Source organism: Thamnophis sirtalis, unplaced genomic scaffold (assembly GCF_051295495.1).
Source record: "Thamnophis sirtalis isolate CommonGarterSnake01/CBP01778 unplaced genomic scaffold, rThaSir2_p1.2 scaffold_15, whole genome shotgun sequence".
NCBI lineage: Eukaryota > Metazoa > Chordata > Lepidosauria > Squamata > Natricidae > Thamnophis > Thamnophis sirtalis.
In genome coordinates, this window is record NW_028261395.1 from 15,024,393 (window position 1) to 15,046,019 (window position 21,627).

The 21,627-nt window shown below is 41.2% G+C and overlaps 1 protein-coding gene across 1 annotated transcript in view; it reads right to left on the reverse strand.

Annotated features, from left to right (window-relative positions):
• Positions 1–1,179: 1,179 nt before the first annotated feature.
• The window catches only part of LOC148042499 (vomeronasal type-2 receptor 26-like), a 44,560-nt gene continuing 24,112 nt past the window's right edge, over positions 1,180–21,627 (reverse strand). The window contains exons 3-6 of the mRNA XM_087702412.1: positions 16,076–16,870; positions 4,512–4,724; positions 3,789–3,915; positions 1,180–1,232 (exon numbers count right to left, since the gene is read on the reverse strand). Coding sequence (XP_087558538.1) covers positions 1,180–1,232; positions 3,789–3,915; positions 4,512–4,724; positions 16,076–16,870 — 1,188 coding nt within the window. The remainder of the gene's footprint in view (positions 1,233–3,788; positions 3,916–4,511; positions 4,725–16,075; positions 16,871–21,627) is intronic.

The following is a 21,627-nucleotide window of genomic DNA, read 5'->3' on the forward strand; positions in this document are numbered from 1 at the left end:
TTTTCATAAGTTGTCTGGTTCATTGGTAGTTGCTGAATATTACATTCCTCTGAATGACTTTCACAGAGTTCTCTTTAGCAAGATTTATTGGGTTGAATAGGGAGATACAAGAAGTACAGCCATTCAATCATTTCCCATTCTGAAGCAAGTAGATTTGATTTTCTTTGGCTCCTGCCTACTATCTAAGTGGAAAGAATATATCCTTTCAAATAAAAGAAACATTAACAATTCTTCCAATATCATAATGGTGTTATATCTCATGTTTTTACATTTATTTACCTTCAAATAAAAGCCAAAGTTCTAATCCTCCCTTAGGCATGAAAACTTCCTGGGGAACTTTGGGCCAATCACCAGGAGACTCCTGAGTTCCAGTCCCACCTTAGTTCTTATTGAATGGGGCTGTGAAAGTTGGAAATATTTTCTCAGATTAATTTGGGATACGAGAATTGGGGATTCCTAGAGTGTGAGATGTCCGAGTGTCCAATATTGTGGTGTGTGATGGAAGAAAGTGAAATTGTGCAAAAATGTCCGTTCCATGTTGAGCAAAGCCATAAGTCTCTGCCGCCTTCTGCTTGTGGGAGAACCAGAGGCCTCTGTGTAGTCCCTGTAAATCTTACACTGACCTTCTTCTGGTCCATCAGTTCTTTTCTTACCACCTTAAAATGAAATTGCAAAGGGATCCTATTCCCAATTAGGAGTCATTCATAGACCTAAACATTGATTACCAACTGATCAGCAATCTCTGTGATGGGGAGCAGAGCAGCTTCCATGGGTGCCTCATCCTAGAAACCTCAAAGTCCCCCACCCCCTAATTCAGCCCCTTCTTGGACCTGGATGGATATTATACAGCATTGAAGGTTTGTGACCTGGTCAATAGCAGTTAGCAATAGCAATAGCAGTTAGACTTATATACCGCTTCATAGGGCTTTCAGCCCTCTCTAAGCGGTTTACAGAGTCAGCATATCGCCCCCACAGTCTGGGTCCTCATTTCACCCACCTCGGAAGGATGGAAGGCTGAGTCAACCTTGAGCCGGTGAGATTAGAACCGCTGAACTGCAGATAACAGTCAGCTGTAGTGGCCTTCAGTACTGCACCCTAACCACTGCGCCACCTCGGCTCTATGTCAATGATGTGGCTGCCTTTAGACAGGATCCCTTCAACCTCCTCCTGGGGAGAGTCTCAAGGTCCACTTTCGCTGGACATCTTCTCCAGCCCTTCACAGACAAGACAAGCTAGGAAGAGGACCAGAGAAAATGCTTTAGGTAGAAATTGTAGAGTGGGAAATTAAAGGGTGTGAAAACTGCTATTTTAATTCTCTGGTTGATCAAAGAAAAAAAAATACAGTGAAAATTTTACACATTTTTTTATTTTCTTTCTTTTTTTTTTTTTGGTGTGAAGTTCATACCAAAACAAAAACAATCCCAAACTGAAATCCCAGACAGCTGTTCTGCTGAACCCTTTCTGCAAAGGAGTTTTTATCAGGAAATCAAAAAAGAATTATATATTCGATTTCCCCCCCCCAACTGACAGCCAGTCAAACATGGGATTTCACATCATTCTGGCATTCTCAGGGAGAGGGTGAGGCAACCAGGCTGGTTCTTGGTTCCCACAGCTTCTTCCTGAACTCTTTTCTTCTCTTCTCTTCTCTTCTCTCTCTCTCTCTCTCTCTCTCTCTCTCTCTCTCTCTCTCACACACACACACACACACACACACACACACACACAAACAAACAAACAAACAAACAAACAAACAAACACAGACATACTTTTAGCTGTAGGAACAAGTGCCTGAATTATTTTTAAAAGGTGTCAAATTCAGTAGCTGTTGCTGAACAGCAAATTCCTCTGAATGACTTTCAGCAAGGTTTATTAAGTTGAAAGGGAAGGGAGCTAAAACAATTCAATAATTTCCTATTTTGAAACATATGAATATTTTCTTTGACTCCTGCATATTGTCTAAATGGAAAGAATATCTCCTTTCAAATAAAATAAACATTAACAATTCTTCCAATATCATAAAGGTATTATATATCATGCTTTTACATTTATTCTGGCTGTGAGATGCTCCTTTGTGTTCAGGTCTGGCCTCAGAAGGATAATGTAGCACTTGGGGATGAAGATGCAGACCAGCAGACCAGCACTGGAGGCCAGGATGGAGAAGACCTGAACAGCCACCATGTATTTCCCTTTGGTGCTCAGGTAGGTGGGCACAAAAGTCACCCAGACACTGCAGAAGACCAGCATGCTGAAGGTGATCAGCTTGGCTTCATTGAAAGCCCCAGGCAGATTCCTGGCCAGGAAAGCCACAGTGAAGCAGATGGCAGCCAGGAAGCCCATGTAACTGAGGGTGATGTAGAACATGACAACAGCCCCTTCATTGCATTGCAGGATGATCTCTCCAGGCTGGGAGTGGAGGTCAGAGTCAGGGAATGGAGCAGAAACTCCCAGCCAGATGGAACAGATGACAAGTTGGACAGCAGATGAAGAAAGGATGATGGAGTTAGCCAAGCTCTTCCCCAACCATCTCTTCACTCGATTTCCGGGTTTTGTGGCCAGGAAAGCCAACACCACCGTGATGGTTTTGGCCAAGACAGAAGAAATGGCAACTGAGAAAATGATGCTGAAAACCGTTTGTCGGAGAAGGCAGGTGGCTTTCCTTGGTTGACCAATGAAGAGAGTAGGAGACAAGAAGCAAAGCAGGAGGGAGACCAGGAGGATGTAGGAGAGGTCCCGGTTGTTGGCTTTGACAAGGGGAGTTTCTCCATCTTTAATGAAGATAATTAAAACAATGACTGTAGTTAGGAAGAAGAGCAGGGCAAAAGAGACCAGTATGATGCCCAGAAGTTCTTCATAAGACAGGAAGGCTATAACTTTGGGGATACACTGGACTCTGGCTTCATTTGGATATTTGTCATCTGAACACTTGATGCATTTTTCTGCATCTGAGAAATCAAAAATCGATTTTCTTTAATATTTTGTTCCTTTTATTTTTCATTAAAAATAGCATAAGAAGGATGTAATTTTTTGAAAAAGTAGCTACAGTAGGCATATGAAGTTGAGGAAAGTCCTACTGTGTTAATTATTTCCGGTGCAATGTGTAGTGTAATTCATAGGAAGCTACATTATTACATGTTAATAATAAATTTCCTCCTAAATATTTAGCTGGCCTCCAGAAGTTGTGGATGCTTCAACATTGGATGTTTTTAAGAAGAGACTGGACAGTCACGTGTCTAAAATGGTATCAGGTCTCCTGCTTGAGCAGGGGGTAGCACTAGAAGACCTCCAAGGTCCTTTCCTGCTCTACTCTGATTGATTGATTGATTGATTGATTGATTGATTGATTGATTGATTGATCTACATGACTGGCAGAATATTTGTGCAATGAGTTGCCCCCATAACTATCCACAGCACCACATTATGGACCAGTGACACCTTTTCAGAGAACCTCAAGGGGAGGATCCAATATACAGTGAATTGCAAGGTCTTTCAGAAGGTAGACCTAAAACAATTCATCAAGTTTCAAAGAATTCAGATCTTCCGAGAAAGGTGAACTTAGCAGCACATATGCAGACTAGAAAGCACGAGAGATATTTCTGCTGTTAGTAAAACTTGCTCATTCTACCATCCCCTCCTCCCATCTCTTCCCAGCCCCCACTTCAAAGACCTTTTGATTTACTTCCTTTTAGATAAGAAATTGTGCATGTCAAAAATTAAAAAGGTGAGCTTGTGTCTTTTAACTTGCACTTTCATGAAAAGGTTCTGGATGGATCCAGTTCAGTGTGACCCACCTTCCTGAGTGGAGAAGGTCCCCTCCGGACAAGGAACGCAGTCATAGCAGCAAACTGGCTCTCCTTCTCGAGCCCTCTTGACAAATCCAGGACGACAATTTTCCGCACAGTTGGACTGAGGCAGGGACTGAGCAGAAAAATGAAGAATGCCAAAGAAAATGTGTTAGTAGTCAACATTCATGGAAAATAGAGATAGACACGGACATTAGCCAAATAGCCTCTGGTCTTCATGTAAGTAAATATGAAATACCTGACTACTACTAAGAAGATGCAGGAAGTATAACTAACTACTGGCAGATTCTTCATTTAGTTCCTCCCTTTTGCTTTTGGCATTTAACATTACAATAAAGGACTTTTCTACTTAATAAACTCAGCGGAGATGGAATTGAAAAAAAAGATTTACATATGATGATATATTCATATTAAAACAGAGAATAAAATTTATTGTAAAAGATTTAGGAAATTTCTATCCCATTGGATTTTTCAATAAAGAATACAACTGTGATGAAGAAAGAAACCTCTGACCAGTAAGATCTTGAAAGATTTCCATAAAACATGGCAAAGCCCCTCCACTCACTGTAGGTCCCGTCTGTTGAAGAACTACAATCAGATAACACCAACTGGCATGGGATGCCAACCACCCTGGAGACTCTCGGCTTTGCCCACTTGAAATGGGACCTCAGTCTTTGGAAAACAGAGAAACGACACCAAAATTTATCTCACCTTATTGAGAAACTTTAGCCCTGAAAGAACATCTTGTTTGATAGAAAGTCTCTCTTTTTGAAAATATGCCAGAGTCTCTTCCCTGGGATCCTCCTTGGGGAGAACCAAGAAGCCATCAATGCTCAGATCTGCTTTTATCTCTCCATTTTGGCCCAAGTACAGTTTAATATCAGAAATATTCCAAAAATCATTCTTCTTCAGAAAGGGATGAAACTAGAATGGGAACATCCAGGAATTTGAAAAGCAGAAAACTTTGTTTCTTATCCCACATTGAATCTTTCTTCTACAATTGTCTAATCTCCAAATATTGTTAAATATTAAATCCTACCATTGTCTTCATAAGTAAATGAAAAAGTTGGAGAAAAAATTGTCAATCATTTAGTGACAAAATATAAAGAAAATATAATTGACACAATTGGTCAATTATTGGGAACATTCTAGAGCAAATGGCAAAGAAAATGAACAGAGAAAAAAAAGATGATCCAGAAACTCTTTGAAAACAACAGGTTTCCCAGAAAGCATGGGTTGATCAAGAAGAAAGTTGTCAACTTCTCTCTGGTCATCCTGATGGAAAACTTCTCTAAATGTGCTAATTCTACTTGATTGTAATACGATATTAAAAAAATTTTTTGCAGATCCGAAAGAACAAATCTCCCACCAGCTCTTTTCTCAGTCTGAAAAGTTAGTGAGGATCCTGAGTTTCTTTCTCTCCCATTATGCAGCTGCAGGATTCTCCCCTCTTCTCTGATCCTTCCCTAGGCAGCCTCTCTTCCCCTCATCCCAAAAATAATTCTCACACATCATTACACTTCCTAAATAGATTATGGGGACTCAGGTGATAGAACTGGATTTCAGTAAAGGACTCTGAAATAATTTTGCGATAGGATTAGAAACCTGAGGAGTGGATGGTATTATAACTAAGTGGATTAAAACTGTCTTCAAAATGATACTCAAATAATTTTTAACCCTTTTTAATCTTTCTTATGAAACCTAAAAGTGATGGATACAAATTTGCCTTTGGTCATCAATTATTCTATGTTGTCATTAATACGGTAATTAATAGGATCTTAGAGTAAGCTAATTTGATGTGATTTAAAGAATATCAAGTCTTTCAATTTAGAAGCCTTATTTGAAACTTCATTTTAAAAGTTTGATAAAATAACAATGGATTTAAATCAACTTAAAGGCGATAATCAGAAGCAAGCAACAATTGTTGAATCAGATGGATTGGAAGGATGGACTGGAACTTAACTTGCTGCTGGCATCCCTGAAGGAGGAGTCTGGTTTGAAGGCAGGCTGCTTGGAGATGGCTGGAGAGGCCATGGATCCTGAAGACTCAAAGTGGACAGAACGATGACTGATGAAATGGATTCTTTCAAGAAGAGTGAGGGAGATTGGAGAATGGACTTGTCCTATTTAACTGGAAAACAAGTCTTAAGAGTTGTCTTTGCATTTACAGGACATCCTATAACTTTGGGGAATGGAAAGCAGTTGTTGGGAAAGATTCTAATTAAAATTTTAAGGAAATGTATTTTTATTATAAGAATCAAACAAAGATGTTTATCCCTGGACAGATTATGAATGTATCAGAGGTAGTGATTGTGTTGGTCTGTGATAGAAATTTTCTGTGAGTTAAATACAATAGCAGATAACAGACAAATTTGAAGTTTTGAAATTTAACTTTATTGTTGGATTGCCTGTTAACTATGTTTTTTGTATAGATAGTTTTATTTTCCATTTTCATTTTCGTACAGTCACACATATACTGTACAGAACCAGGGCCATATAACATTAAACAATAAACACAGCCATTCCTCTTGTCAATAATACCCCCAAAATAGAAACCCAATGTACCTCTTCGACCCTCCATGCACCCTTTCTTTCGCCCCCCTCCAACTTTCCGTCTTCCCACCATCATTCCCCTCTACCCTACTTCCCCTCCCCCTCTACCACACCTCTCTCCCAATACACTCCCTCCCTTCTCACCCTCCCTCCATTCCTCTCTCCCACCCTCTCTACCCCTCTTTCTTCTATCCCTCTACTCCTCCCTTCGGTGTATTCCTACTATCTATTAATATATTCAGCTTGTCCGATTTTTACACTGGAATTAAAGAGCAACAGTATACAAGTGCAATCGTGTTACTTTAAAATCTAGCACATACTATATATCCCCCTCCCCCCTCCCCCCTAAGACCCCACCTCCCTTCCCCCCCAACTTCCCGGAGCCCATACATGGTGTAGCTTTTTAACAAACACAGTCTAAAATATATTAAGACAAAGGAAATTTTTTAAAAAAGAAAGTCAATAACATCTCTGTGTTGAACTCAGCTTCTTGCTGTTGCACAAACTTTAAGCAGTTTAAATTATTCCTAATCTTAAGCATAGGCTATCTGGAATTTCTTAGTCCCGTATTTGTTTTGTGTATAGTCAATCCATTTTTCCCAGTCTCGTTTATATCTCTCATTTGAGTGGTCTTTAAGATATGCCGATATTTTAGCCATCTCGGCTAGGTTTGTAACTTTCAATGTCCATTCTTGAGTTGTAGGCAAGTCTTCCTTCTTCCAGTATTGCGCCACCAACAGTCTTGCTGCCGTTATTAGGTGCAGAACCAAGTTGGTCTCTACCGCTGTAAAGTCAGTACATATACCTAGTAAAAATAACTGAGGAGTAAATTTTATCCTTCTTTTAAAGATATTTTGCATGATCCACCACATTTTTATCCAAAATGCCTTAACCTTTTGACAAGTCCACCATATATGAAAATATGTAGCATCGAGAGAACCACATCTCCAACATTTAGGCTGTACATTCGGATACATAGAAGCCAGCTTTTTAGGATCTAAATGCCATCTATAAAACATCTTATAAAAATTTTCTCTCAGGTTTTGTGCTTGTGTAAATTTCACATTTCTTACCCATATTCTTTCCCACGTGTCCAACATTATTGGTTCTTCAATATTCTGAGCCCACTTTATCATACAATCTTTAACCAATTCCGTTGCCGAATCCATCTGTATTAGTACATTATATATCCTCTTTATATGCATTAAGCTTTGATCTCTTATTTGTTTAAACAAATTATCCTCAACTTGGATAAAACCAGCTTTTTGGTCTATTTTCCACCTGGCCTGTAATTGGCCATACTGAAACCATGTTTGAACTACCTTCTCCTCTTTCAATACCTCTAAAGATTTTAGTTGTAGAACCCCCCTTTCCAAAGTGAGAAGTTGTCTGTAAGTGGTTCTATCGTGTTTTTGTTCTATATTCATATTTTCACTTGCATGTCTAGGAATTGCCCACATGGGTAACTTATCATTTAGTTTATGTTGATATTTTTTCCAGACCCGCAATAAAGCATTTCTTAAGATATGACTTTTAAAGTTCTTATCCAATTTTTTATTGAATAACAAGTAAGCATGCCAACCATATAGCAGATCATGTCCCTCGATATTCAGTATTCTATCATTGGTTAAATGGGTCCAATTACTAATTGCGGATAGCGCCACTGCATCATAATATAATTTTAGGTTAGGTAATTTCAAGCCTCCTCTCTCGCGCACATCTTGCATTATTTTCATCTTTACCCTCGGCTTCTTTCCAGCCCATACAAATTTGTTGATACCCTTCTGCCATTCTAAAAGATTCGCATCTTTTTTAAGTATAGGTAGCATTTGAAAAAGAAATAAAAATTTTGGTAAAATGTTCATTTTCACTGCTGCTATCCTACCCAGCAAAGATAAGTGCAATTTCTCCCATTTTTTCATCTCTATCTGTATACTCCGCCAAAGTGGTTCATAATTATGCTTATATAGTTTCCCATTTGAGGCTAAAATATTGACCCCAAGATATTTGACTTTTTTAACTACCTCACATCCTAGCATCCCTCCTAGTTCTTCCTTTTGTTTAGTATTCATATTTATAGCTAATATTTTGGTTTTTCCTAAATTTATTTTAAAACCAGACACTTGACCATATTGATTAATCATGTTCATTAAAACCATACTAGATTCCTGCGGTTTTTTACAATATTATGACCAAATCATCCGCAAAAGCGCAGACTCTGTATTCTTGCTGCCTAATCTTGATCCCTTTTAGACCATCCATGCCCCATATTTTATTCAATAATACTTCCAAACTTATAATGAACAATAGTGGGGACAAAGGACAGCCCTGTCTTGTACCTTTTCTGATTTGAAAAGATTCTGTTAAGCTTTTGTTAACTATGATTTGAGCTGTTTGCTGTTGGTATATTGCTTTAATTGACCGTAAAAAGCTATCTCCAATCTGCATTTTTTGCAATATCTTCAACAGAAATTGCCAATTAACTCGATCGAAGGCCTTCTCAGCATCCAGAAATATGAATGCAGCAGGGATTTGGTTGTTCTTCCCCAAATATTCTAATGCATTAATGATTAGTCTAACATTACTCTTCATCTGTCTCCCCTGTATAAAACCTGTTTGGTTGGTATGTATCAATTGTTGAATAACCACCATTAACCTATTTGCTAGTATTTTAGTAAAAATTTTATAATCTACATTAAGTAATGAGATAGGTCTATAATTTTTTGATTGGATAATATCTTGATCATCTTTGGGTATCAACGATATAAACGCTGTCTTCCAAGATAGGGGCACTTTACCTTCTGTTTGAATTTTATTAAATAATTCTCTAAGAGGTTCTACCATTTCTAACTGTAAGTTTTTATAGTAAACCACTGTCAAGCCATCTGTGCCTGGCGCTTTCCCTAACTTTAGTTGTTTGATTACCTGCAAGATTTCCCCTGAGGTTATTGGTTGGTTCAACTTTTGTCTGTACTCTTCTCTAACTAGGGGTATTTTCTCTTTATCTAAGTATTTGTCTATGTCTAAACCCTTAATTTTGTCCCCTTTGTACAGTTCTGTAAAAAATTCCCGAAATACCTTTTGAATCTCCTCCTGTTGAAACACCTCCTTCCCTCTATAACTCAATTTGGTTACATTTCGAATTTTCCTTTTTTTCCTAATCTGATAAGCTAACCATCTGCCCGGTTTATTTGCATTACAAAAAGTATTGTGTTTTGCATATAATAAACTAGTGGCTACCTGGTCAGAGATCAACATATCAAATTAGGATTTTAATATGGTGATTGCTTCCTTAGCCTTTGTATCACCTGGATTCAATGTTAATTCCAACTCTTTCCCTTTAATTTCCTCTTCCAATTCTTTTTGTTTTTGCCCTTGTTTATGTCTATGTGTTTTGTTTATATTCATCAGTACTCCTCTCATATACTCTTTGCTTGCATCCCATACAAATTCCATAGATGTACCCTTATTCATATTCAGAACAAAGTATTCAGATAACAATTTTTTACAATCATTAATGTACTTTTCATATCTGAATAAGTTTTCATTCAGCCTCCAAGACCTTCTTGCCTGCACTACCCTTCCCAATTCCATCCAAACTGGGTTATGATCCGAAAGGACCCTCGCCGCAATCTTTGTCTTCTTCACCCTAGAAAGTAAATCACTAGTGATTAGTATAAAATCAATCCTTGAAAGGGATTGATGCCTATCAGAAAAAAAGGTGAAGTCATATTCCTCTGCGTTTCTTTCTCACCAAACATCTCTCAATTCGAAGTCGTCCATCATGTCAAAAAAAGGTTTGGGTAACTCAGCTCGGATTTTAGTATTTGGGCGAGAGGTCTTTTTATCTCTTTTAGTGTCAATCACGCCATTCCAGTCACCCAATAGTATACAAGACTTAAAGTCCCACTGTACTAATTTAGCATGAAGGTTTCTATAGAATCCATCTTGCTGTTGATTAGGAGCATAAATTCCCAAAAGTAATGTCTTTTTCCCTTCTAAGATTAGGTCTAGCGCGATATATCTTCCAAAGGCATCTGCTTCAATTAGTTCAGCCTTAATGTCTTTTCTTAAGTATACAACGATACCATTTTTCTTTTCCGTAGCAGAGGTCACAAAATGTTGACCAAGTTTGGGGTTCAACAAATATTTTTGATCAGTTGATTTGATATGAGTTTCTTGCAGACAAATTATATCATTCTTGAACTGTTTGAGATAGTGAAATATTTTCTTTCTCTTCTGTGGAGAGTTCAGTCCATTGACATTCCATGTCAAAATCTTAGTTGCCATTTTTGGTTGCCTGAAGCTTTTTTAGAGCCTCCCGCATGGCCTGTTTAACCTTTGGCCTAGCTCCTCCCATGGCTTCTGACCTTGTTGCTGTAACTCCTTGATCAATGGCCGGTGATTGTTGAGGTTGTTGCATTGTAGCTTGTTTTTCCATTCGTCTGGTAGTCATACGGCTAGGTCTTTGTTCCATGACCCCTTGCCCTTCCTGGAGGAGGAAATGGTGCGTTTTGTCTGATAGTTGTGTGGTTTGCTGTCTATCTTGTCCTTCTCGTGGTCTTTCTCCAGATCCAGATGATTCAGGGTGTCCCACCTTCAGAATCTTGTGATAGAAATCTCGAGCTTTCCATACAGAGTTGAGACAATATCTTTGCTTGTCAAATGTAATTATAATACCAAATGGCACATCCCATCTATACTGTATCTGACGGTTTCTGAGTTCTTCCACTAGAAAAGCATAATCTCTCCTGGCTCTTAGCATTTGAGGTGGTATTTCTTTCAAGGCAATCAAATCCTGTCCACCAATTTGAAGCCTGGTGTTATAGGACTCTTGCAGTATCATGTTTCTGAACTCTCTTGTGGCAAAGTATATAACTACATCTCGGGGGAGTTGCTTCTGTTTTTCTGCCCAAGAATTAACGCGATAAATTTTATCGATCTGCCAGTCAAAGTTGGACCCCGGTCTTCCCACCAGATGGTCAAAAGCCTCTGAAAAAATCTGCTTCAAGTTCTCCTGCTTGTCTTCGCGCAGCCCCCTGACTCTTAATGCAAGTTCCATCTGTCTGTACTGTATCATAATAATTTGTTTTTCAGCGTTTTCAACTTTTTGTTGCACCACTTCAGTTTTGGATGTGAAATTGGTGTTAGCTTCATTAAGAACCTCTAGATTATCTTCCATTCCAGAAACATGTTCTGTCAATACAGTTACAAGTCCCAGCATATCATCATTTATTTTGGCAATCCTAGTATCAAGCTTATCATATAAGTCCGCCTTAAACTCTTTCATCTCGTTCTTTATCTCCTCTCTGAATTCTCTGAAAGTTTCTAAGTTCTGCTCTCTAAATTCTCTAAAAGTTTCCAAAAAAAGTTCTTTCGTTAGCAAATCTCCAATAGGGGGCATAGACGGTGGAAGCTGCAACTTTGTGCCAGGTATGGGGGATGTGCTCCTAGGAGGAAGTTTCGGCCCAGGATTTAATTTTGATGCCATTATATCTTTTCTTCAAGCAATTAATCAAACTCTACTGGCCCGCTGTGCAGCTTACGAGAAAAAAAGTATTAAGTCACCCCTTTATTTGTTCTTAGGGGTTTTTCAAAAGGTTTCAGAAAAGGACGTTGTAACAAGCAGCTCGGCATATTCAGTGCTATTTTGGACTTCTCTATATCAAATATATATATATTAGCAAAGTTAATAAGAGGAAAGTCTTGTAAACTCTTCAGAGAAGTGAAACTAATTAATAAGATACTGCTAGCCAACTGTTCCTCCCTTTTTGCAGAAAGTTTGCAGAAGGTTTCAAAAGATTAGCATTGTAACAAAACAGTTCAGCATATTCACCTCTGTTTGGAATGTCTCTATATTAGCAAAGAGTCTTTTAAAACTTTTAAAAGTTGATAAGAAAAAAGTCTTGTAAGCTCTTCAGAGAAGTGAAACTAATTAGTAAGAAACTGCTGGCTGGCTGTTCCTTTGATCTTTTTTATCACTGTTCTTTGCCGAAGAATTAGGAATGTGGCATTGTTACGGAGAATGCACAATCGCCATTTTAGGAGCTTATTTTTTAAGAAAAAAAACCAAGTGCACGAAGGAAGCTCTTGTAAAAAATGAAGCTAGGATTTTTTTTAAAAAGCAGATAAGGTTCTCAGGTACGGACTCTGCTTGTATTAATTTCAGATAAATAGTTCAAATATTGTCCTAAGTGGAGGTTCCTTACTTTGTGCCGTAATAAAAACAGCTAGGGATTTCCGGCACGGAGATATGATTCAGCCTCGGCTGGCCTCCCCTTCTATTCGCAGCAAAAAAAGCTGCAAACTTCAAAAGAAAAGCTCTTACCAGCTGGATCTCTCTCTCGCTCTTCTTTGCCTGAAGAATGAGGTATCTACCAGGTATCTAGGCAGATAACGCGACCAGAAACCCAGGGGCAGCTCAGTTACGCTACCACCATCAGCAAGGTCCCGCCCAGGAAGTCCCTTAACTATGTTTTTTATATACAGCAGATAGATGACAAGTCCAGTAGATATATAGTTTATAATTGTGGGCCTATTTTGCAAGTGGGAGAAACTATTATTGCTGTATTGCATTCAATTGGGGAGAGAATATGCATGTCTTTGTCTGTTTTTAATGTTTTATGTAGTTTTGTTTTGACTTTGTAATAGTTTTATTTTCTAAAACTTGTATTTTACCTTTTTGAATAAAATAAAATTTTATAAGAGGAATATCAAGTTTCCAGACACAATATTTATGATTAGCAAACAAAGAAAGGTTCGTAAGTAAAAAACAGTAGAAAAGTATCTGATTTTCATCTATTAGGACTTGATTAACAATAGAGTCTCATATAAGAACATTAATGATGGACTGGAAGAAACATGAAGGATACCAAATTTGATATGTATGTTTGTGAAAATGATCTCAAAATCGTAGTTAAGTGGGAACAGAATCTGAATCAGCAGGGTGATGTCCATGGAAAGAAGGCAAATGCAGCCATAAGAATCTGAGGAAGTGAACGTTCTGGTTTGGGGAGACCCCAACTCAAGGACCAGGTCCCCTTGCAGGCATCACACATGGAGGGAAATTTGCACAAAAACTATATGAACTTCAGGGAAGGACAAGGAACCCAAGGAAGAGTTGAAAGGAGCTGCTCTTAGCCTTGAGGAAAGACAACAAGGAGAGGAGCTGAAGATCAAGAGGAAGATCTGGGAGCCCCCTTTCCAATTGAAACAATCTCTCAGTTGGGGAAGGGAGGATACAGCCAGTGGTGGGATTCAGACGGTCTGGCCCGGTTCAAGTGAACCAGTAGTAAAAATTCTACCTGGCCACACCCTGCCCCACCACTACTTGCCTCGAGGCCTTGGCTGGTGCCTTAGAGTCATAGCTGCAGCTGCTCTTTGGCTCCCTTGCTTCGACCATGTGGCCACACAGCCCAGCCTGTTTGCCTGTCTTTGCCGTGGCCTCCTGCTCATCTTGGTCTGCTCCCGAATGCCCACCTCAGGCTGCTCCCGACCACTCCAGCAGCGACCATTCTTCACCTTTTCCCTCTTTCCTTTCCTTTCTCTTTTCCTTTTTCCTTCCCTTCCCATTCCCTCCATTTATCATCCTTTCATTCTTTCCCATTTCCTTTCAGTCCCTCTCCCATCCCTCCTTCCCTCCCTTCCTTCCTTCCTGGGGGTCTGAGGGAGAGTCAGGGGACCCCTTTCCTCCTTGACCCCCTCCCCAACATCTGCTTTGATGGCAATCATGGCTAAATAGGGCTACCCTCTCCCCCTCCCCACACCTCTTGCTGCGGAATTGGGAACTTTCAGATCTTCTCCTGCCCCACTCCTCCCCCCTGAACAGTCTCAGTTGCTGCTTGGAGGTGGGATATTTGTGGTTTTGCAGGGCTGAGAGGAAAAGGGAAAGGGTGAACAGGCCCTCCAAGGCTGCCCACCCATTTGCGTTTCTGCAGCCAAATTCTACCCCCAAACAGAGGAAAAAGCCCCCCCACCTTGAATACTGCAGAGAAGATCAGGCTGGGCCCATAACTGGGCAGCGTTTTGGGGGAGAGGCTGCAGTGACCGGAGGGAGGGAGGAAAGTTCAGCCAGGTCCAACCAGAGTGGGGCAGGATTCATCCAACCGATTTCAATCATCCCTCCTGGCTCACCCGAGCCACTCCACTTTCCCCCCTGGCCAGAGACACCTCTGTCTAAAAGCCCCTCAGTGGACACCCCACACACGCTTCTCCCAAAGAAGTTCTGGGAACCCCCCCCCCCAACTCCCTGCAGCCCCTTCCAGAGCCCAGAAAATTCCCAGGCAAAGCAGCACTGCCTCGCTCTCAGGAGTGGGGGAGGGAATGGATGGGAGGAAAGAAAAACTTGAGGAAGAGGGAGGGAGATTCAGAGGAAACAGGGAGAGGCCCTCGCCCCATTTCCGTCTCCTCCCAGGCGGCCCACAAGGTTGAAAAGCTTCTGATTCCTCACTCTCACTCTCTTTTTCTTTTTTCTTCCCCCCCCTCTCTTTTGGAAGCCATCTAGTCCAACCCCCTGCTCCAGCTGGAGACCTTATATCCTCTGGATTATTTTAGTGCGTCTAACAGAGAGGAAAATTGCCAGAAAAGGGAAGGTGTTTACTAGGACAAGGCTGACATGCAGAGGAAGGCAGAGACAGTCCTTGACTTATGACAATTGAGCCCAACATTTTGGTTGCTAAGCAAGAGCATTGTTAAGTGAGCTTTGCCACATTTTATTCAATCCATAACTTCTCCTGGCTCTAACAGTCATGTGCAGGCTAGGGAAGAACATCTTAAGGCCTGTGTAATGTTCTAATGTGCAGAAGTGATAGTTAAATGTGTGGCAGAAAGTGAACTCTGGGTGTGTTTTTCCAAACACAATAAGTGAGGTTGAATGTGTATAGTTTTAGAAGAACTCTCTCTCTCTGTGTGTACATACACATACAGTGTATAAAGTAGATAATATAGATAATGTAGATAAAGTAGACAATTGGTGAAGGGGGGGGCTTTGGGAGGCAAAAAATGCTGTATTCGATGTATAAGACACCCAGATTTTCAGCCTCGTTTTTGAGGGGAAAGGGTGTGTCTTATATTCCAAAAAATACGGTAACTGTTGTGCTGTTGTTGCTCTAGCCCCACCTAGTGGCCAGGGGCAGATAAGCCTATAAGGTCTGAAGCCAGACTCCATTTTCTGTCAGCCTTTGGAGAAGACAGAAGCAGCCATTGTGATTGAGACCCCTCGTCATCCGGAGACAGCTTCCGTCCCTAACATGGAGCATCGCTGGAGAGGTTCCAGCTGCTTCTTTGCTGGCTGTTAGTTAATGCTGCCTATCTCATCCTTCTATTTGATTTCCACTATTTGCATCTCCTCAGTTTCACCTGCCCTCTTCTCCCAATAAAGCATCCAGACCCACGCCAGGCTCCCTTTCATTGGAGGAGAATAGGGGGGCTTAGCTGCCTGTCCAGCTGCACACAGACCCACGTGCAATGGGGACAGAAGAAAGGTGGAATTCCACCAGGCTAATCACAAACTCACAAATAAAGGAATTTATTTTAAAAAGAATACAGCATTTCCCAATTAGCAGTGCTAAATATAAAAAAATGCCATGGTATCTACTCTTTGGAACCATTAATTCCTTGAGTAATTAAATTGGCCAGATCTGTTGAGATGGTTCCCCTCCTTCTCCTCTGGATTCCTTCTCCAAAGGACCTAAGTTTAATAGATCCATATTGGGACCCCATACCTGCCATGGCTGCAGCATTGGAGACCCCAAGATCTTTTCATCCACCTTCCTTCCCCTTCTCGATCTGGAGGAATATGCAGCACTCAGGGCCTGGGCCAGAGTCTTTGTGAGACTGTAATAATGGTAGTAATTTGTGGCCCTTTTTCTGTCCCTTTTCTCCTGGGTCTCCAGTGGGGTTTTCTGGGTGCATCTTCTACGGCCTTTGACCGAAAAGACATTCTTTGAAAGAGAACAATGAAAATAATGATCTTGAAACTTTACTTCCACAAAGAAATAGGGTTTAAAGGCATCATCTATTGGTCTTTCTTTTGGCAGATAACCAAAGTTCCAAATACTATGGATGTATTTGAGAAATCTGTGCTTCTTTATTTGATATGCTGCAAAATTTGTGAAGATCCAGACTTTCCCCTCAATGGGTCCTGGCAGATGCAGAAGTGTTAAATGGAAAGGAAGAATTCTGTCTGAAATGGAATCAAATTCTATGAAGTGAACAAAGACGTTGACTTGTCTCCACGTAGAGAGGAAATTCCTGAGGGCTGCTGTATGTCCAGTTGTTGATAACAGTTGTGATATAATCACACAAATTCCATTCCTGACAAGCATAGGAGTAAAAGTCCTCATGAAATTCTCTCCCTTCTCTGTGTCTGAAGCAAAGAGGCCAATCAGGGTCCATCTGAAGTGGAGGAGCAGCTGGACAATTGCTGGGTACTGGATTCCTTCTTTGAGGTTCATCTGGTGGAAAAAGGGGAATTTGCTTTTATCACTCAGAGCCTCTGAAGCTGTTAAATAATTGATCTGAAAAAGAATTGAAAGGATTAGAGCCGTGATAGGGAACCTGTGGCATGCAGAGCGTCCCCTCCCGGCACGCCAGCCACCCCAGCCCAGCTCCACTAGGATTCACATGCAGGCACACCTCCTGTTGGCCAGCTGGTTTTCGGGCCTTTGTGGAGGGCCAGGGTGGGGGATGCATGAATATGCAGTGGGGGTGGGGGGCGCTCACATTGTGCAGGAAACTCCGGCTGGCTGGAAGTGAGTGTGAATGGCCTGTCCTCCAACCACCAGTGCTTCCTGGCTCAGTTGGAGGCTTCCTTCAGCCTTCAAACAGTTGCAGGCTTTTTTTTTGGGGGGGGGGTGCTTCCAGGTTGGTGCAGGAGCCTTTCCAGGGCCAAAATGGGGCTTGGAAAGCACAGGGGTTTTTCCCCCTATTATTCCCGAATTGTGAGCTTTTAGGCAAGTATCCCCTCCTTGTGGGTTGATAACAGTGGTGGGTTTCAAACATTTTTAGAACCTCTTCTGTAGGTGTGGCCTGCTTTGTGGGAGTGGCTTGCCAGCTATGTGACCGGGTGGAAATGGCTTGGCAGTTCATTTGACTGAATGGGAGTGGCTCGGCAGTCATGTGACGGGGAGGGAGTGGCCAAGATGATATCAGCATTCCCAGTCAAGATAGAGGTATAAATACACCGAAAAAAAGAGGCATCTATACATCTGAATTTAAGTTCAAAGCAGTGGCAACAATTTAAATTCTTTAAATAATAATGTTTGTTAGGGCTATGCACTGTTTTTGAAAATATAGGAATGGAAAGCCCACAGCATCTACTTGGTACTTTTTAAAGCAGTGGCACCTTTTTCCTGGATTCATGAAATATCTATTTTAAAGAGTTGTGGCTGGGTACTATATTTACAGTCTTGAATTCTCTTCAGAACTTTGTTTGGACCAGAATCCAAAGTACCATGCAGTCCTAGCATTTGTACTAAAGCTAGGCAAGTTATTTTACAGGGCTCTGAACACTCCTCCAGATCTGGTCAATGAAGCAGATGTACTCCCACAACTTTCCAATGCTTTGAAATCCCACCAAACAATTTATACAAGCCTATTTCATACTTTCTTCTATATGGAAATCAGGATGGTTTTACATATGGTTCACAGGTGGTCTATTTTCCAAGTACTTAGAGGGCCAAGAACAGAATTTCCAAGATTACAGCTTTAGCTTCCTTGAATGTTAACACACCTTCAGGCCATTCAAATATAGACTAGCTCTGATCCTGGAACCATATCACATGCTTTATATATTCATATCATATTCAATGTAATCATTATTGCTAAAAAAACAGGCAGCAGTTAGAGTCGTTTGTAACAAAACTTGGGCAATAAACAAGAAATTGATTCACTACCACCACCCCTATTTTAGCTTGTTTCTGTCTTATATAATATTTTCCTGCAATTCTTCCATAATCCAGACTACTAAAAAGAGTTCCACATAATTAGCCTTTTAAAATAAGCTTGATGTCCAACAGATTTCCTACTTATTAATATGAACAGGTTCTGGCCTGTTGCTTAAAAAAATAAATTCATCCCACAATCTACAGGAAAATGGAGTCTGTAAATATAATTTCTTTGGTGCTACTACTAACACCACTAAACATAAAGACCATACAAAAGGCTAGTAAGATTATTTGCAGAACAGTGTGCTCTCTCACACTTGCCTTTGTTATTTAAACCACGTTGTAGAGTATAATATACAATATACTGTGTATGTAGAGGGGAAACTACTTGGATTGGTCACCCTCTTAAGATCTTGGGCTTAGAATTATGTGCACCAGAAACAATACCTATTTGTTTCAGAATATTTTCATATTGACAGGCTGTCATGTGCTGAACTACCTGTTCTTTGTTTTGTGTACACAAACAAAAAGTACAAACGGTGCAACTGTTAATTCTTTATACTGTATATAATCTCTGAAAATGTAAAATAGAGAAAACATAGGACTCCCCAGTCTGTCCCAACCGCATTTCAGCTTCTGCAACTTCCCTCCACCCTCAAAATCCAGGGCCAATAAGTTATATTCCAATCTTACACAACAGAAACAACCCCCCCAAACACACACACATACACACACAAACACACACAGACACTGTTTCCATTTCTTTGAAGGATTTATCAGCACCTGACCCTGCATAAAGAGGCTCAAGGAAAGATAATCAATTTCTTATTGGACTTGGAAGTACTTAGAAGTAGCAAAAGTTCCCACTGCTTTCCAGTGTCTCAAAAGCCCATCATAAAGGCGAGAGTCCATCTGTCTGCTTCTCAGTGCAGAAATCCCTAATATGTTCCAGTAGATTTCAAAAGCATCACTTGGAAGTAGAAACAGCCAATGTGGACCCTCAAGAGTAGTCACTGCTATATAAGGTTTCTTTAGTGCTGTGAGTATACCTCTGAGTAAACAGGTATTTTGCTTATGGCATTTGTACTTTACTGAAACACGCAAGCACTCGCCCTCTAAATAAGTTAGGCAGTCTTAATATTAAAACTTGATAAGTGTTCTTAACAAGAAATTCACAATGGTAGCATCACACATACATTCCAAAAATACTTATGATATTTGCACAACCACCTGCTTTGCAGTTCTTGTCTTCTTAATTGATGAGAGACTGAAACCCAATAAATATATCCCCAATAAAAAAGAATAGTATGTCAGAGTACTAAAACACTCAGTCAAATGGGATAATGCAAAGAAAAAATATTGGACTTCCTGCTAAGAAGTAACTTTGAACTTTGAACTTTAATAAAATTTGTATGTCGCCCACTTCCTTGGGACTCTGGGCGGCTCACAACAAAGTAAAAACATTTAAAATATTTAAAAATACAACATTAAAAAATTAAGACAACATTCATTCCATCAGGTGGGGCTGGAAATTAATCAACAGCCCCAGGACTGCCGGAACAGCCAGGTCTTAGTCGCTTTATGGAAGGCCAGGAGAGTGGTGAGGGTCCGGATCTCTGCGTGTAGCTCGTTCCACAAGGCCGGTGCAGCTGCAAAGAAGGCCCTCCCTCGGGGAGCCGCCAGCCGACATTGTCCGGTCGACGGCACCTGGAGGAGGCCCAACCTGTGTGATCTTATTGGTCATTGGGAGGTGGGTAAAATGAGGACCCGGATTGTTGTTGGGGGCAATATGCTGACTCTGTAAACCGCTTAGAGAGGGCTGAAAGCCCTATGAAGCGGTATATAAGTCTAACTGCTATTGCTATTGCTATTGCTATTGAATGGCAGGAGGCGGTCTCTCAGGTAGCCAGGTCCAATACCATGTAGGGCTTTAAAAGTAACGACTAGCACCTTGAAGCAGGTCCAGAGACCTATGGGAAGCCAGTGCAGCTCGCGGAGGATAGGTGTAACATGGGTGTATCTAGTTACACCCATTATTGCTCGCGCGGCTGCATTCTGGACCAGCTGTAGTCTTCGGACACTCTTCAGGGGCTGCCCCATGTAGAGTGCATTACAGTAATCCAGTCTTGAGGTGACGAGGGCGTGAGTGACCATTCGAAGTGCCTCCTGGTCCAGATAGGGCCGCAACTGGTGCACCAGGCGAACCTGGGCAAAGGCCCCCTGGTCACAGCCGACAAATGATGTTCTAACGTCAGCTGTGGATCCAGGAGGACACCCAAATTGCGAGCCCTCTCTGAGGGATGAATAACTTCACCCCCCAGGCTAAGAGATGGTATGTCGGGACCATCTTTGGGAGGCAACATCAATACCCACTCGGTCTTGTCTGGATTGAGTGCAAGCTTGTTTGCTTCCATCCAGACCCTAACAGCCTCCAGGCACTGGCACATCACTTCAACTGCTTCACTGAGTTGGCAGGGCGGACAGATACAATTGGGTATTGTCCGCATATTGATGATATTTAATCCTGTGCCGACATATGATTTCACCCAGCGGCTTCATGTAGATATTGAACAGGAGGGGGGATAGGACCGAACCCTGCGGCACCCCATATTTGAGTGGCCTAGGGGTCAATCTCTGTCCCCCAACCAACACCGACTGCAACCTGTCCAAGAGGTAGGAGGAGAACCACCTTAGAATGGTGCCTCCCACTCCCACCTCCCATAACCGTTGCAGAAGGATACCATGGTCGATGGTATCAAAGGCTGCTGAGAGGTCAAGAAGCACTAGGATAGAGGAATGGCCTCTATCCCTGGCCTGCCAGAGATCATCGGTCAGCGCGACCAAGGCAGTTTCGGTGCCGTAACTAGGCCTGAAACCTGACTGAAAGGGATCCAGGTAATCTGTTTCATCCAAGGTCCGTCGGAGTTGAAAGGCCACCACCTTCTCAGCAACCTTTCCCACAAATGGGAGGTTGGAGACTGGGTGATAGTTGTTCAAAATGGCTGGATCCAGGGAAGGTTTCTTAAGGAGGGGTCTCACCACCGCATCCTTTAAGGGGTGCAGGAAGGATCCCTCCTGAAGAGAGGTGTTAACAATTCTCTGGAGCCAGCCACTTGTCACCTCCCTGCTGGCGGAGACCAGACAGGAGGGACACGGGTCCAGTAAACAGGTGGAGGCACTCACCGCTCCCAACAATTTATATACAATTTTTTTAGTTAAATTATTGCTGAACAATTTATAATAGCTCCATCAAAATATTATTCTAAGATATTTGTCACTACTACTCTACTTCCTAGATGTTCACCATTGTCTCCACCCACTCCAGATTTAAGGGCATGTGAAATAGTTTTGATGAAAGTTGCATGCTATGAAACATCTCTCCTTTGAAA